This window comes from Blennius ocellaris (assembly GCF_963422515.1).
Source record: "Blennius ocellaris genome assembly, chromosome: 6".
NCBI lineage: Eukaryota > Metazoa > Chordata > Actinopteri > Blenniiformes > Blenniidae > Blennius > Blennius ocellaris.
In genome coordinates, this window is record NC_137655.1 from 18558625 (window position 1) to 18577078 (window position 18454).

The 18454-nt window shown below is 44.3% G+C and overlaps 1 protein-coding gene across 3 annotated transcripts in view; it reads left to right on the top strand.

The window, feature by feature from the left end:
* The first annotated feature begins 378 nt into the window (after positions 1-378).
* bcl9 (BCL9 transcription coactivator) overlaps positions 379-18454 on the top strand; it is a 29161-nt gene continuing 11085 nt past the window's right edge. Inside the window, exons 1-3 of one of the 3 annotated variants that reach the window (XM_080498433.1) lie at positions 379-525; positions 2721-2885; positions 17225-17716. In XM_080498433.1, coding sequence (XP_080354559.1) covers positions 17430-17716 — 287 coding nt within the window. In that variant the 5' untranslated portion in view covers positions 379-525; positions 2721-2885; positions 17225-17429. Of the gene's footprint in view, positions 526-634; positions 1009-1939; positions 2886-17224; positions 17717-18454 lie in introns of those variants that run through there. The other 2 variants (XM_080498434.1, XM_080498435.1) reach the window with 2 other exon arrangements.

Consider the following 18454-nt stretch of genomic DNA (forward strand, 5'->3'; position numbering starts at 1 on the left):
ACGACGCCTACGTTCCTCCTCACAGGACTTTTGAAGCGGCTAACTTTTCTGTTTGTTTTTTGTGACTATTAACCCCGCAAAAGCGGCCGATTACTTTTAAGACAAAGAACGCACGGTGTTGTCTGTGGGGTTTTTTCCCCCTCGGTGTTTTGTTATGTGTTTACCGTGTCACATGGAGATGGACAGTGGCGTCTCTCGGCTGTCCGACAGTAACATTCTCACTGGCACACAGACCTGACCTAGAATTGCTACTTAGAATTCGGGCGATACCAACTCTCCGGAGCGGAGGGGGGTGTTGCGCGTGTGTGTGCGGTGGGTGAGAGACGACAGGAAATCTTGACTGGGATGTAATGGAGTAGGACCACTGGAAAAGCGCTGGCGAGAAGGGGGGGGAGACGTATTCCGATTTTATAATGTTACCGTGATCATGTTGTGATTTGGGTTTTTTTTTTTTTAAAAAAGCATGCGGTGTAAAGTCGTCGTGCGAGCGAGACGAAAATGAGGCGAACGTTTTTTTCCCCCCAGGTGAGTGTTCCCTTTGCTTTCACGTCCGGGGCTTTGGAAAGTGTCGCTGTGCCGCGGCTCGCCTCCTGGCAACGGGCACACGCGGGTCCTCCTCCCGGGGACATCTCACTCCGGTTATCCGCTCTTCCTCTTTGCCTCCCGTCTCCCCGAAGGCTCGGCTAGCAAAACCCACGTCGCGTCTGGCCCGGGCAGACAGTGTTGGGGTTGCGTTTTCGGCCGTAAACGCCGCTTCCTTTTCTTTTTTTTTTTCTCCCCCCTTCTTCTTCTTCTTCTTTTTTAATATCCACCTCCCTCCAGCGGCAACAAAAGCGGATTATTCAACGATGTTTTCGGCATGGTGTAAAACCCGCGGAGAGATATTGGTTTTTACCCCATTATACCGGAGGACCGCCCGTGCTTGGTGAAAAATGGAAGGAAAGAAAAAAAGGGGGGATACAATGCAGCGTGCATGTTTCTGCATTCTTCGGGAGCAGCGCACCGTCGGTATTGTAATTCCGTTTTTGTTTCGCCACAAATGTGTTTTGATATGATTTGATGGGAACGCGTCGCGACATTCGCAAGGCCTCGGCTCGGGGTGATTGTGTCGGCCAGCCCTCTCATCTGCCGATTTTAATTGTTACATTGTTAACTTGGGGGAAAAAATATGAACGTTTACCCAAGGCGGGCCTGAGTCGCTTTATTAACAAACAAAGAGAAAATGAATCTCCCTTTTTGTGTGTGTATATGTGTGTGTGTGTGGTTTTTTTTGTTTTTTTTAGTGTGTGTGTGTGTGTGTATGTGTGTGTGTGCTTGTGGCCGACGTCGTTGTTCTCGCTCCGAGCCGCCGTCCACTGCCTCCCTCTTCGGGGAAGACTTTGTTTGCGCTGGCCGAGGCTCCATGAATGCGAGTGCTTGAAAGTCCTCCCTTCCCCCCCACTTCTCCGGCGAAACAGGAACAACTTCTTTTAGGAAAAAGAAAAAAAAAAAAAAAAAAAAAAAGTTCCTGGAGTTTCAAGCGGCCATGGAACTACTTTGTCCGCCAAGAGTTTGTCCAGTGAGGCGCTGAGATTTCAGAGGAGGAGGAGGGGGGGAGGGGGGGGAGAAAGTCTCGTCCCTGTAGTTGTTATGTGCTTTATTTGCACACGTTAGTTTTTTTTTTGTTTGTTTTTTTTTGCTTTATTTTAGGACGACTTCCTCGACCAGGCCCGTTCGTAGTGAGTAACTTGTGGCATTGTGCTGCGTTACCTTGGCAAGACCACAGAGTTAAACATGGCAAAGAATGTGTTCACTCTTTACCAGTTTTCTTCCTTTCTTTCTCTTTTTTTTTTTTTTTTTTTAACTCTCTTTACAATCTAGTTGAACCTGACTAGTGAGTGACGAGAAAAAAAAAACCCTCAGGTCCTATGGTGAAAACATTTTATGAAAAAAAAAGAAAAAGGGAGCAGTCATTTGGGGGATTTTTTTTTTTGAGTGTGTATTTGCTTCCATCATGAATAAAGTCTTATCTTGTTTCATTTGATTCCTTTTTAACACGCTTAGGGGCCTCAGGGAATTTCTTTTTCCTCGATTTAATGTTTTATAAAGAGTCACCAAATGTCTAATAAAGGCTAGTCTAACATTGGACTTATATATTATCCCCCCCCATTTTTCCAATTTAAAGATATTTCTCTGCAACTTTTGTTGTGGTTGCAGGTTGACTTTTTAGGCCTTTCTTGCCAGTTGCTGAGACTCAACTACAGACCGTCTTGTTTCGGGACTCAGGTCTCCTCAATTGCTAGGCAACACTGCTGTCTTTCATTAATGTGTATCTGTTGCATAGTCTTGAGGCCGTTTCACATGTATCGTTGCCGCGGCCTCCGCTCATGCCATTTGAATTTGGCTTCTCGCACTTCTCCGTGGCGATCTTGAGAAAATGGGATGTCAAAAAAAAAGTACGGGATCTTTTGACGGGAGTATCACCGACTTATCTTGTAGTCCCCGATGGGTACACTGGTCGATAACATAAGTATAAATAAGTGTCTGGGTTATGGGGGTGGGGGGGGGGGGTATGTGTGCCGTTTCTGTTGCCCCTCATGACCTCAGCTTTGCACTGGTTGTGTGTTTGCTACATGTCGGCCTTGTCAACATGCTCCGCTGAGTGCTTTCCCTTGCCATGCACTTGTTCGTGTCGTATCCAATGAGCAAAGTTCTTCCCCCCCCCCCTCTCTCTGTTCCAGGTGTGAATGACTTGTGGCTGTAGGTTGTCGTGAGCGGGCCCCGAGGTTCCTGCACAGCCTCCGTGGCTGACTGGGAGGAGTCGGCGAGCAGACATCAGTGCCCAGGGGACCTTAGGCCTGGTTCTCCATATGAGGCCCTGCTGAAAGGGCAGGGGGGCTTCTGAGGTAACCTAAATCTACTTGGGACTCTTTTTTGTTTTTTTCCTTCTTCCTCTTCTCCTTTAATTGCACTGTTTCTTCCGTGTCTCAAAAATGTGTGTGCGCGACTGGCCGCATACAAATATGTTTGAAATCACTACCGACTCGCTGTGCGCTGGTCTTTATGTTCTTTATTTTCAGCTTCTCACTCAAACACCTTAACGTCACGTAATCCAATGCCCACCTCATGGTTTCTACCTTCCACAGTTTACATGTGTGAGATGATGGCGTGTCGAAGTCGGTGTAGTATTGAGATTATGACGGCGACGCACATTTGAAAGTTTGCTGAATCGAGTGTTTGTTTTACGCGTCGTGAGCGCGTGCACACGACGGCGCCTTAGGCCTCGGTTTCGTAGTAAAGTGCTACTCGCCAGGAAATGCAAACAAGGCGTGTTTTTGAAGCTTCTTCTCAGTCGAACGTAACGCTTATTCCCGCTTTATAAACGTCACATTAACGTGACGGCGTCGAGCACATGACCCGGCGCCGGTTCGAAAGACTTCCCGGTGCCGTACATTGACGAGCGAATGCCGCCGCGACGCGACAGGAAGGAGGCGGTTCTTCTTAACGGTGGTCACTAATCTCGTCGGCGTTTTATCACTGGAGGACGCCCGCGTTCCGACGCCAGGGGGCCTTGAACGGCGGGCGCCGGTCTCCCCGTCCAGCCGGAACCATTAGCGAGATGTTTGGTCTCCATCACTGATCTGCTCACGCCGAGGACACGACGCGGTCAGGGCGCTCTCTCCCCCGAGAACGCCGTGCACGCTGTTTATTTATCTGCTATCTAATCTGTAGCGCGTTAACCAAAAAAAACAAAAAACAAAAAAAAAATCCCACAGAGGTGAAGGACGCGAGGAAATAGATATTGATGTAAAGCGCCAAAGGATTTATTTTTGCCTGTGTGTATTGGCCTCTCATGTTTCCCCTGCATTTGTTTGCTTCATGGGTTTTCTAATTAAAACTCGCAGGGCCGGTGTTGTGCGTGACGTGGAGGGATATGTCGGCGAGGCGGCTTGTCTCATTGCCTGTGCAGTGGGTGGCAGGCGGGGGGGGTCCCTTCCGCAGTCATAGAGCAGAGGGTTTCGATCTTTGTGTGTCTCTTTTATTGCTTGAAATGTTTATTTTCACTCAGTCGGGTGTTTTTTTTTTTTCGTTTTTTGTTTTTCTGCCCGTAATTGATTTGTTTTTTTTTCATAAACTCAGAAGTGTTTACATGAATGCAACATGTCGACGTTACCATCATCCGGCTTTTCTGTCTTAAGATATGCATTCACAATTCATCAAGGAATCTGAGTTTATCCACTGAATGCCACAGTAATTATGTAGGACTCCCAAATGAAAAGGAAACGGCGGTTTTCGTTTTTGATGAGTATTTGTGCATTTTTTGGGGGGGGGGGCTAATTTGCCAGTTTGATCGTATCTTCTAAAAGCGATGTTGAAATGGTGGTTTGGTGTCGTAGAGCTGCAGTGTCAATGCTTCATGTGGCACAGTGTGGACTTATAGGTTTAAACAATACAGTTGTGTATGGTCAAGTGTGGTATTCCCAGAAAGTTCTGAAGGCGCGACACCCTAAATCATATAATTTCTATACTTTCCCGAAAAGAAAAGAGAAACCTTTGTTGTTGAGCCGCTTTTTTTTTGGCTTCAAAACCAACCAGATTCATTATTGGAGGAATTGTGACGTCAAACGCGTTTTCAGAGCAGGCGAAAATAAAGTTTGATTAGTTTGGCCAGTGATTTATTGATATGCTGCAAATGCTGGTCGTTCGTCCCCCCCCAGCAGTCACAATGGGCCAGTTGACACGTCCCCTGTGCACGTTGATGTAAACATTGACGTGTCGGGAGGCACCGGGGCAAGTATTAGCGCCTGTAGCAACTTTAATAAACCATTAACGTCAAAATAGGGGCTATTATATGCAAGCTGGGGTGCGTCATATTGTATCGTCGATAATACCGGTTTTAGTTTCATACGCAATTGAAGGATACTAATTTCAACATTGTCGTCACTTCCAACTGTTATGTTACTCATTTAATGAGTAGGTGTAAAAGTGTGATTGTCTAAATGATCCCAAAAATGAAATTACTTTTTTTTTTGTTGTTTTTTTTTCACGGCTCCCAATCGAAATTAAATCATTATGCCTGGATTTCATCCCTATTTGTGCATCACGGTCGTCAAGGACAGAACATCAGCTATTCTCTGCAACAAGCCAGAGCCCTACTTTAGAATGACTCTGGTTTGGTGCACAAAGTAGAGCAACATGAAAAATGTGCTTCAGCTTGGAGCACAACCCTTGAAAATGTGACAAATTCAACAGTGAAGATTGATTTTGTGTTATATGTTGAAATATTTCATGTATAAAAATGTCAAACAGAATTAATTTTTTTTTAATTTGATTTAACACTTGACAGAAATTGTAAAAGTAAAACCGACAGGGCCACATTTTATATATATTTTTTAGTCATATTGTGGTTAAAAAATACCCTGAACTGTATTTGATTCCAATATTATTACAGTCACATAGATTTGCTTAATTATTATTGTTTTTTTTTACAAAGTGGATCTGTGTTTTGATGCTGTTGGTGTTCATGGAGCAGAATTGACACAATTATCATCTTTCATAAGTCTTATCTTCCGCTCGTCAATAGAAATACATCGGTACAGGGAGACGACACACGGCTAGATAATGGATGGATGGATAATAGTATAACGGTCTTAAATGTTTACAAAAAGTCAATAAGCAATGAGTAAGGCTCTCTTTTTTTTTCAAGTCAAAAAAAAAAAAAAAGAAATACGCCGTTTTTCCTCTTGTTACACATGTTTTGATTGTCGTCACATTGGTAACATCAAAGGTCAGGTTCCTCTGCGCCCGGCGGGTTCAGTGTCGTTCCTGCGAAAAACTTTCAACACAACCTACTTGCTTCTCTGTCAGTGTGAAATCCACACAGATGTAAACATTTACATGTGAAAATCAAGCGAAACCTGTTGATCACATTCCAGCTTCAGTCTTCAAATTGACTGTCTTGGCCACTACTCTTCCCCAGATTACTTTTTTTTAATTACTTTATTATTTTTGTCCATGTGGTTAATCTGAGCCGGAATGTGACGGGATTCCTGATATTTTCCACTTTTTTTTTTTTTTTTTTTTTAGTTCACCATAAAACTCCTCGCATGTGACGACGACAAAGAGCTGGGTTTCGATTAGAAATCAGCTCAGCGGTTTTCTAAGCCGGCGTAAAGCGTCCTTCAACGCCGCCGAATCTTCATTATCATCCGTCCTCTGACTAAACACACCTGCCTGTGGCGTTTTAATGCCTTTACGTTATTTGGTTGAGCTCCTGGTAAGTGATGGGTGTGATTGTTTCCTGTGCTTTTGGGAGAAAATTAGATTTTTCTTTTTTCCATTTAGTTTGTGATCACGTTTATTTTTTAGCTTTCGAGTTAAAGTACAGTTGGAAAAAAAAAAATCACATGTTCACTTTGGGAATATTTTTGATATATGGCTGAATTCCAAGTCATTTTGAAACATTTTCCCAGTTTGAGCTGCTTTGTCAACAAGACTCTTTTTAAATTTTTTTATCAGAAGTGATTGAATCTAACATGTTACAATGTTGGATTGATGAACATTTTTTTTTGACAAATCAGTGAGCATGAACCAACATCTATTTTGAAATCTATTAATTATTTGCTCTGCTATTGCCAACGTTGCCGTCGTGTAAAAGAGGTTACGTGGGATTATCACGAAAAATTATCTCACTCTCGTTTTTAATTCTATTTTCTATCTTACAGTTGTGTTATAGGTGCATATAAGGTCATACTCTAACGCTTTGTTGTTTTATGCCACCGATTGTAATAAACATGTAATAACAAGAGCAGTATATTTCACAGTGTGTCCATTTAAAGATTTTCGCACAAAAATACCCAACAAACTCTCGAAGCCTTTGTTCTTTAACTCTACAAGAGCTGCTGCCTGAGCTAAACAGTCACACTGAGCTGAGACACTGAAGGCAGTTTGCAACAACATTCTAATCTCCCCTATCCTGGAGAGATACGTTCTTGAGACCAAGGGAGGACGGTCAGCGTATCTCTTATTATCAGGATAAATGACATTAAATATGAATTTGCTAAGATACACAGGCGCTTTAATGCGTGTTTTCCAGCATGTTGGTTTGCAGGTAGGAAAAGACACGCCGTGTTGCAGGACCGTCACTGTTTTGAAGGGAACTTAAAATACTCAAAAGTGCACAGCAGTAAGTTGAAACTCCGAGGAGCAGTGCACGGGCGTGAACTCGAAGCGCTTCATCAGACGGCTAAGTACTGCCGCATTAGGATTTTTTTTTTTTCCTGTGCACCGGTATGAGGATGTGCGTGTATATTGCGCTGTATATTTAATTGGGCAGGTCGTAGCCAATGTGTTTAAAAATTCCACGGGAATGACACACCAGTGTAAACCGGGGGGTAATTCAGGGACACGGTCTGGCTGGCGGTTCTCTCCGGAGTGCTAATTTTGTTGTATGATAAAGGCGAGCGAGCTGGAGCGTCTGTTTCTATACCCGGTGTGTTTGGGTGCGTTTCTTTGAGCGAAATGTCGTTTTGCTTTGCGGTTACCTGACGTCAGGTCAGTGAGGATACTCGAGCCGTGTCCCAACGGGTTGACGGGACTGAGAATCTATTCTCGGTTGTGTTTCGGTTTGCAATATAGAAAAGAAATCTATTGAACGATCCTCGTGGCAGAAGATCTTTTTAAAAGCATGTAAAAGTAGGCTTTTTTAAAATTTGTTTGTGCTGCTTTTGTTGCGTGGTTCTGGACGTAAACACAACAGCTGTTAGTTTCTCGCCGGTTTCAAGCGTCTCGCAAAGTAGGGCCTATTGACCGGCAACGCAAGGATCACAAATTTTCTTTTGCACTTCTACTTCCAGCGGCCTCCGCGGCCCCTGAACGGCCGAAGCCATTGGGATTTCCCACAATGCTTTTAGTCACAGGGAGACGTCCTCCCAGCATGAGTGAGGGAGGAATGTGGCCAGAGTGTGGGAGCGACCGTTTGGACGGGAGGGAGGGAGTCACGGACCAAAGAGCACGGTCAAGAGGAGGGAGGGGGGGAGCGGGGGTCTGCACAGAGGGCAGCGGAGTTTCACTCGGGGGGCCAGACGTCGTTTCTCTCTTCGACTTTACGTACGGGCCTAAAAATGAAAGAAAAATAACCTGCACGGACAACAAGTCGGTTGTATTTTATACTGATATCAGTGTGAGCACTCTCACCACAGTGCTCCTGCCTTAATCAGCAGTTTGACTGGGGGGGGGGATTTATCGGTGCAGAATTTTGATCCTGCAGAAAACCTGCCATAACCCAAGGAAGAAAAAAAAAAAACAATCCAAAGGGGGTCTGAAGAGATTCATCCCCAGTCGGAAATAGACGTTGGAATAATTGGACTGGGTGAGAAATGCAGCTGACCTGAACAGACCCAAAGAATAGCCCACCAGCCGTTAATTGGCAGAATGATGCACCACCAATTAATAAGCAGTCATCGTCTTAAACAGTAGTAGACAGGATGTATATTCCTTTTTTTTTTTGCCATTCCCCCTCGTATAAGTTATCCCCCTCCGCCTTGAAGCACAGTCTCCCGTAGTATCCCATTTTTACTGACAGAGCTAATTGCGGTGATACAATGCATACAGGTAATTTTATACCTGCTGGGGGTTTTTTTTCTTCCACCTTTTAATGTGGTTCATTACATACTTGTCATTAACATTTAACATCTTTAACATGGCTCCCATTAATTAGATTAATTTCAATTTTGAAATTGTTTTTGTCAGTTTTAATCTCCAGAAGTGAATACACCCTGAATGTTTCTTTTATTTTAAAGAAATGCTCAGTATGTCATGGTTTGTATTTAGTTTACTCACAATTATTTAGTCTCCCTCTTATCTGCTGTGTTTGGGGCGGGGGAGGCATTTTTTTTTTTTTTTGCAAAACGAGCTTGAATTTTCAACACTTTTATTTAGAAATAAAAATATGGTAGCATATAAGCATATATCAAGAATAAAAACCTGTACAACCTGTATAAAATGACCATTGCAAGCAGCGCTCGCCACACACACCAAAGCCATTTTGATATAATTTACCCGGCGACACCGTGAAATATCTCATCACTGCGATCTCTGTGCGTTTGACTTTTGTAAAGATAATATCTTCTGGATGTTGAACCTGAATGCATATTGCTAAGAAGGAACTGTTTTATTAGCCTCGAATGAAACACGATCTGCTTTTATCACCACGGACTAGTTAAGCCACATATACATTTGTATACAAGAAATACATTTTCTAACTTGGGAAGGTGCTTATCAGTTTTCAAAAAGTTTCTTCCACTTTCATTGACCCCCCCCCCAAAAAAAAAAAAAATTTAGTAAAAATGTATTTAGGCTTGGACAAACAGAAATCCAGGTTCAGGGACTTGGATGGGATTTTAGAACACCTTTTATTTGTTCTACTCAAAGCAGGTTCTGTTGTAGTGCGTTCCTCTGCTGCGCGGTGAAGTGGTCTCCTTGTTTAACCTGCGCGAGGCCATGAAAAGCCCGCTATGTCAGTTTACTGGGCAACATACTGAGCGGGATTTTATGTGACCGTATGTGGATTTATATCACGGCCCTAAGACTGTGCCCATTGCATAGATGTTGATCTTTAGACACCTATGCTCTTTTTGTTGTTGTTGTTTTTTTCTGGCATTTCTGTAATTTGAAAGCACAGGATAGGACAAAGGACCTATTTATAATCATTCAGTTTAAAGTTTGCAGGAGCCGAGGCAGTGCAAAGAGACTAAATGTAAGAGGCGACTCATTTCTGGCCTTTTTTAAAGCTCACTTCCTTTTGTATATGTATAAATGGTGTTTAGAAACTATTTTGTGCTATTTTAGTGATATTTTATTTATTGAGTGAAATGTACACGTTTACTCTGAAAGTAGTTTATAGTAATTCTACTACATTTGTCATATAAAGTATGGATTTCAATGACAAAATCGTGCTCTTTTTGACAGTAATGTTACCGTGTGAGGGTGTGACACCAGCCAATCGTTAATTTGAAATCCACATTCGTATTGTCAGAGAAATAATGGCACATTGGTTCCGCTTCAACCCCCAGTCCCTTTGTCTTGTGTCCTGCGGTAAGGTGAGTGTGTGTGTGTGTGTGCGCGCGTGCATGCAAGACACACCCACTTAGCCCGAGCTGCAGAGACAGAGGGCAGATGGACAGAGATGGAAGTGCAGGCTGAAGTGTGCGAGACGGAGATCAGAGCAGGCCAGAGTGCCGAGTGCCAGTCCTGCTGCTGGAGCTGGCCGCGGCACATGGCACCGTGCCCGGGCTACGCCAGCAGATGTGTCACTAGTGAGTCAGCTGTGTGTGTGTGTGTGTGTGTGCGCATTCACTTCACGTCGGGGAAACACAGACACCCACCCGCACACTCTGCGAAGGGAGCGACTTGTGTAATAACCCCCCTCCCCCTCCTCCCCCCTCCCTTTCCACTGGTAAATCTGTTTCACGCCCCTTTTCTTACCCCCCCCCCTCCCCCACTTGTTTTCATTGCCACTTCCATCACAGTGATGGACACGGCGAGGCTCCTGTCACCGCAATATGATATGACATAATGTGACATTACACACATGTCGCCTCCCCCCGGGGATGGAGGGGCGTCATCGTCTGTCGTCCAGAGGAGAAGATCAACTGGGGGTGGGGGGTGGTGGTGGTGGTGGGGGGGGGGGGGATTGGACAGGTACACCAGCGGAAAAGTCAGTTTCTGCCGGGGTGACCGTAGAGAATCGGGGCTTTAATTGAGGTGAACGCAAGACAAAACCAAGGTTGAGGAGGACGGAAATGCACAGATAACCCCCCCCTCTGGTAGCACATGTCGTTTTTTGAAAAATGTGAACAAATTCAGGTGTAAATATTTGCGCGGTTCGGTTTCAATAGCGAGAGATCAGTCGCGTCCCTGCGAGCGTCCTCGTCCCCGTCCCCGTCCCTGTCACGGCAGGCGTATTATGTCAAATGCTACATCCGTGGCGTCACGGCTCTATCTTTAGTGACACTCTGCATTCCGCGCATTCCGCGTGTGCCAAGTGTGAATCATGAGTGCCGAGCAAGGGCGTGGCGTTTTTTTTTTTTTTTTTTTTTTGTGGGATCGTGCTCTTAAGGAAGTGACTCAACAGGTGAGCAATGCAGGTGTCTCCTCAGACGAGGACGTCCAACTGGTGCCTTTGCTCGTCAGCCAGGGAAGGTTTCAATATTTAGGTTTTTTTGGTTGGACTTGATGTCATACGGGGTTTCTACGTCACCACAGGCAATACAGGTATGCCACACAAAGACCTTTTTGTTGCAGTTGCTCGACGAGTTGAAATGCAAAAACAGGCTATAAAACTCAACCTCATCCGTAGTTCATCGTCTGGATTTGTCGCGTCGGCCGTTCAGTGGTAGCTGTGTTGTTTTGGTACAACCCACTGACGAATGTTTAGCGTTAGCCTGGTTTTGCCATGTGCCCGACGTTCTTGATTCGTTGCCAACTTTGTGATTCTGTGAAGCGATAAATAGTTCAGTTGTTTGATCGTGAGAAAGGCTGCGATGTTCTCGTTCACCAGGAGGCTTTCCATGCAGATCATAAACTCTGGAATATATCTTTCTCCCGTGCTCATATCCGAGGAAGGACACAAAAATGCAGACATCCTATACAAGAAGTAACTTGTCACGGTATACAAGGACACTAGATTTATTGCCCGCTTTTGGATCCGTTTCACTTGCTCTCATGACGACGAGATTAAAGCCTCAACTCTGGAGGATATTCAGAGTCCAGAATTCAAAATGTGCTTATTAATTGTGACTCCTTCCACGCAGAAGTTTTCAGCTCATTTGAGGATTTTTCTTTGTTGCATTCTTTCTGGTAGCCGTTTTGAAAAAAAAGATTGTCGCGTCACAAGATTTGGAGTTTTCCTTTTAAATAGCAAAATATAAAACTTTTTTCACAATGGATTCATGCATGACAGACCATGTTAAAAGAAAAGTCTCGAACATGTATACTTGTTGCATGACTGATTAACATTAATATGTATTTGTTTTGCTCTTGCATAAAGAGACAGAAGTTGTTTTTTTTTCTTCTGATACGGAGAGGGCCGCGGCTTCTTCACTCTGCAACGGTACACCACTGATGTCTCTGAGTTTTGTATGTTCTTGCAAAAAAAAAAAAATCGAAGAGAGGTGGAAATAATGCTTGTGATATTGCCCCCAAACAAATAATGGGCTCAAGCAATTCTTGAGATGGAGGGCCAAGCAGACGGAGAGCGGCTCGGGGAGCTACAGAGCGAGGGAGAGAGAGAGAGAGAGAGAGAGAGAGAGAGCCACACTCCATTGTGACTGAACTGCAAAATGGGATTTGCATAAATAAGGCTGAAACATCAGCAGGCCTCTTTACAGCCAACAGCGGGCTGAGATGAGGGGAAGGAGATGGCGTGTTTGTGAATATGGGTTTGCTCTTGTGTGTGTGTGTGTGTGTGTGCCCCCCCCTTTAAAAAAAATGATAATGCATTTGTAGCTTTGTTGTGTTAAAAATTTAAACCAGTGGACTCTCTTGGCAGAAAGATCAAAGTTCCTCTCTTCTTAAAGATCACTCACCTTACGAGTGAGATATTCTCCTCTCCTCTCCTCTCCTCTCCTCTCCTCTCCTCTCCTCTCCTCCGTGACGTAGCAGGTAAAGGTTGACACCCCGAGCAGGCAGCCCATATACAAGGACTTGTTACATAAGCGTTAAATAAAATTCTCCCTCTTCGTGCCACCCGCACTTTGGAAAATCCAAATCTAATTGAATTGAACTATTTTCTACCCTCTTTTTATGCGGAACCTCATATTTATTATCAGAGGCAAAAAGCTCTGTTTTTTTTTTCCTTTTCTCCGAGCCTCATTATACTGTTTTCGCATTAACGTGCATGCACCGCAGCTCCTCGCGTTTGCCATGATCGACAGTTCAGCGTCTTTACCGGAGATAGAGGAATAAAAATCTCTGTGATTACCTCCACCACGCTTTGTTCCGTGTGTGTGTGCGTGCAACCGGCTGCAGGATGCACACCTGATGTACAGTGTGTGTGTGTGTGTGTGTGTGTGTGTGTGTCAGTGCATTCCTTACGACAGTCATGTCAGCAAGCGCTCCAATTAGTGTCTCATTAGCGTGCGATTGGAGGGAACAGGTGATTGACAGTTCCCGCTGTTTGTGTGTGTGTGCGTGCGTGCACACACCCCGGTTTGTGTACGATGGAGGTTTAGATGACGCCCCTCCAGGGCACACATGCTAGTTAAAGGGTTGAATGATGTCGAAGGCTGATTCTTTTGATATAGTATTAAATTAGAACTTCTCGGAGCGAGACGGATGCGCGTTTCAAGATGGGTCTTTTGGCGCCTCCGGACGACCGGCCTCTGGTTTCTGCCCGAGAACAATGTGATAACGACTGCAGAGTGGCGGCGGGTCGAGGGAAGTCACGTTCTCAAAAGTACAACTTGCACGCCCTGTGCCGAAGCATTCCGGCTGCTTCAAACGGCGTGTTTGTGGAGTGGCTGAGTCGTGTTTGACACTCCTTCTCCCACACCTTGCTGACGAAACAAGACAAGGGCTGCATGTAATGATTTTTTTTTTTTTGTAACTTTCCATTACCGGGAGTCACACCCAGTTAATCCAGTAGTCGTGCAAATTCAATCACGTTAAGGCCTTGGACTTCTGCCACCGGTGGTCTTTTGTGTGTGTGTTTTTTTTTTTTTTTTTTTTGCAAAACTACCGAGGTGATTTTTTTTGTTTGTTCCAGCCGAGTTCAGATGATCGTAGAGGGTAACGCCCTTCTCCTTCTCCTCATATCTTCGACTGGATTTCTGGATCAGGCCTTGTCTTTTGTTGCCTGTTGGTGTAATGACATTAAGTTGTAATGTCGCTGTTAATAATGTCAGTTTTTTTGGGAATGTTTGTAGCTTTTGTACTGAAGCGCTGAGCTTTTTCCGAGTAATGCATGTGTTCTCCTCACAGACATCCAAACTATTTCAGCATGTCACTTTGAACAAAAGCCATGCTTCAACGAATGTGATGTAAACTTGGTATTATAATTATGAAGAATTAAGTCCTGATCTCCACATTTTAGATTTCGTTGGGAGATTTTTTTTGTTTTGTTTGTTTTTTGTTCCCGGCTCTTCGACGAAGAGCACACGGTGCCGTGTGCTGTTATTCACTGTGATTTAGCTCAGAGTGGCGACCTGGCAGGCCTTTTCCACTCCTGACTTGCTCGAGCCAGCGCTTCACGTTGACGCACAAATAACAAGTCAGCAGCAGAGCCTGAACTGTGCCTCTGTTTTTGTCGCCCTCCTCCACACATTGTCATCTTCCCATTGATTCTGAAGTCCAAAGCCCGAACAGTAGAAAACAATGAGCGGTCACGAGTAACACCTCCTGCACTCTGAAGGCCCGTTCTGCAGATGATGTCTAATTTTTGAGAACCCCCCCCCCCCGGCTTTTGTCTCATGCCGTTTGTTGTTGTTGTTTTTTTGGGTTTTTTTGTATCGAAAGGTTCGTCCAATCGGTTGAATTTGGACACAGACGCCTCCTCTTGTGTTTGTCGTTGAGCAGCCGGCTTGTGTGCAAATAGTGATCCGTCGCCCCGACGCTTGTAAATCACCTGGTGCTGCTGCTGCTGTAGCAGGAGTCGGTGTGTGTTTGTCTGGTTCCCAGTGACGCCCCCTCCCCTCCCCTCCCCTCCCCACACCCCCTCCACCCCCCCTCTCCCCAGGGGAACTCTGGAGCCAGTTACAATGTTGAGTGTTTTGGAAGAGCTCCTAAATATTTTCAGGATGACATTGTAATCTGACTGACTGTGCTGCTCTCCGGAGCAGGATTCTCATGCAATTTCTACACACATACACACATACACAGACACACACAGACACACACACACACACAATTGAAAACATACAGAAGTTGGTCTAGATTACAACACTTGCTCTCCCCCCGCCCCGCCGTATTTCACATGATACCCCACTGAAGAGTTTCTGTGACGAACCTCCCCTGTGCTGCATTGTGTTTGAGGCCGACAGCGATATTGTTATTAAGGGGGGGGTGGATAGAAATATAATTACGACGTGATAATGTTAGCCAGTAGTGTTTATTTAAAATAAGAATCTTATTGTTTGATAACCGTGTCCTCAATTCTGTTGCTCTCTAGTGGATAAACAAAGGAACTTTAAATCGACTGTTTCTAGTTGTTACTTCATAGCCCACGTGTTCATCGATACACATTATGCCCTTTGCTTCGACACTTAACTCGTTCAATCACTTTTACATTGTTGTGTTACGTATAGAGGTTGTTTAAAAAAATACATATCGTCTTTGATCGTCTTCATTTCTGCTGTCGTCTGCTGAGGTTAGTCGATAAACATGTTAGTGGCAGATTGAGATTTTGCTGCAGGAGGGAGTTCTGCTGTGAAAACTCACGACAATATGACTGCTGATCAACAAAGCAAAGGTGGATAATGAAGATTTAACTGCTCCAGTCTGGTCACTGGCTCGGTAATTACATTTTCAAGTTCATTTAAAACCGGGGTAAAAGACAAAACGGTTACGTTTTACACTTTTCATTCATTCATTGGAAAGTTCAAAATGTGGGATAGAATGTCACTTTAAGTCAGCGGTCATACTTTTTTTTTTTTTTAGTTTAGATCACTTTTCTTTCACACAGATGTTTTTTTTTTTTTAAGCTTGAACCAGAAGGAGTAAACAGATTGTATATCAGACATAAAGGATGCATACGTAGCTTATTGTGGTGGTACTTTTTTACGAGCTCAGGATTCACCGACCGATCATCAAATGTATAAAGTTGTTAAACTATAAGCAGGAATCTCTTCGTGTCATACAGGCCAATTTTGATCTGTTGCCAAGGATCTGTGATACATCTGTTTAAAAACTTTGGTCTGGTGTGTCTACATTCAAACCTCACCAGAGTTGGTTTCAAAGACAGAGATCTACCGCATTTTCGGGAAAAAAAACTATCAGAGCCATGAATCCCACTTTTTTGTTGTTGTTGATCGCTGCTTATGCGACTTATATTACAAACAGGCTTTTATATTAAAATATACCACTACCTCCCCTTTGGGGTATCTAAATGACACTGTATAGCAGCACTTACAACCATATTTTGCTGATTTTGAACTGAACATTATAAAGTTTGCAGCAGAGAACGGGAGCAGAGGACCACAAAGTATTGTGGCTGAGAACCTTGCGAGAAGTGGAAGAAAAGCAAAATACTGTGTAGTTGCCAATAGACACGCAATGTACAAGTGCAAGCCTTGGGGGTGTGCGTCTATTTGGAAACATGCATCGTTTTTTAGACAACGAGCCATCTCGCCGTCATTGTCAAAAAAACAAAAAAATGGCTGAAAAAATTGTGCGTGGCTCAAAGCCGTCTAAATTACGCGTTGACAAATGGATGTGCACAGACAGGTTTTAACTGTTAACCTCCAGCAGAGCAGCTGCTGTGACTCCTCCAAGTTTCACTTTCACTTTATTTATATTTCACTTTATACCAGGGGGATAAACATCAGGCCCGTGGGCCAAAAGCGGCCCGCAAAATCCAGTCCGGCCCCACAGACCACCAAGCAAGGTGGTTGTATAGGATTAATAAGAGTTGTTTTTTTTAATTTATTTCACATTTCACTGTATTTTGCAACAGAATGTTTAATTAAAATTGACTTCATGTCTCGATAATAGTCATTTTCAGTACAATTTATCGCCTGTCACAATGTAGTATCACGTTTCTTTGCGTGCTCCATATTTTTTGTAAAAGGGGGGGCGGGTGTGCTCTTCTATTCAGAACTATACGGTAACTGCAATGGCGAGGGGAAAAAACTACAGAGCCTAATCGTAGACTGGAGGCATGCTGGCCAGAGTAACACATTCACACAAATGGTTTATCGACAGTGCAGTTATGTGTATCCACGGGAAAACTAAATGCGTCTCATACACCAGCGCCACTTACATTATATAAATATTATTTATTTATTTCTTTTTCTTTTTTGCTCTTCAGGACACCTTTTCTCTTGCATGTGACCGATATGCAGGTGTGACTTATAGTCTGGAAAATACAGTACTCCTTAGTGTTGGTTTGCTTTTCCAGAACAGTCGTCTCTAATCGTTTTTTCAGTGAACCAAACCTGGAGAACATTGTACTACCTTTTTTAAGACTCTGTCCTTGTTTTCTAGTTTTGTTAACGGTTCCTTTTCTTTCTCTCTCTCTCTCTCTCCACAGTGTGCCCACGGGCCATTGAAAGCCCCCTTAGGGGAATTTCATATATACACACGGAGCAAGAAAAGCCCTCTGGACATTAGTTTTTCACTCACACACATACATACACACACACACACACACACACATACACACACACACACGCACACACACACACACACACAGGCAGGCACGCGCACCGACACACCCAGACGAGGACATAGGGAGAATGTTGGAGGTCCAAGAGGAGAGGCCAGCGGCGGCAGGTACAGCAGCGACACACTTCGGCAAGAAGGAGCGCGGGAAGAAAGAGCGAGACGAGACCAAGGACGGCCGCGGGAACCTGTCCAACATTGTGAATCCCGTTTCTGGGCCCCGGAACGCGCGCGCGAAAGCCCAGCTGGCGCACGCGGGCAGTCCACACCAGCACATCACTTCACCCTGTTCTGTCGTCCTGGGAGCTCCATCAATGCACTCCAATCGGTTAAAGAACTCCCCGTCCACCAACACACAAAGGTGAGTGGACTCGCGCGTTTACAACACGTGGGCTTGCTGCTCACGCCACATTTCCCACAGAAAATGCTTTATAATCATTTTTGTCATACATGCAGGCTCAAGTGTTTTGTTTTTTTCTTCCGTTTTTCCAGCAACAGTATGAAAGATTATGTTCCGGCAGAGTTTTAAAAAGTCTTAAATTGTATTGCATTCACAAATATGCACTTAATACTTAAAAAAAAAAAGTATTGCATTTGATATTACAGGCTTTAAGTTCTGTAGAGCTGCTACGACTTGTCAAATAATACAAATTTGCAGATTTCTTTTGGGAGGGGTTGAGTCGTGGTTTTAAAAATAGACCTCCTAGTCTTCTCCACACCACTGTGAGCGCTGTGCTCGTGTTGCTGGTCAACCCCCCCCCCCCTTAATATGGAAATGCCAGTGCCGGCTGCATCGTGTCCACGAGAGTGTGCATGGTCTCTCTCGACGCAAATTTGATAATGCCTGGTTGGAGAAAAATTGATTCTGGATCTGGTTGACAGCAGTGGAGGGGGAGCGCGTTTGAAGCTCGCTGCACCTTCTGCAAGAAATCAATTAAACCCGGAACAACTGGAATCAAGGCGTTGCTCATTTTTGCCAATATGGCCGTGAAAATGACATTCTCTTCCACGTCGTCTCAAAAAGGTCTCAGATTGAACTTGTAGGGACCGTGTAAAAAGCCGTGAGGTTTTTGTCAGTTGTATTCATGCTATTAGGTTA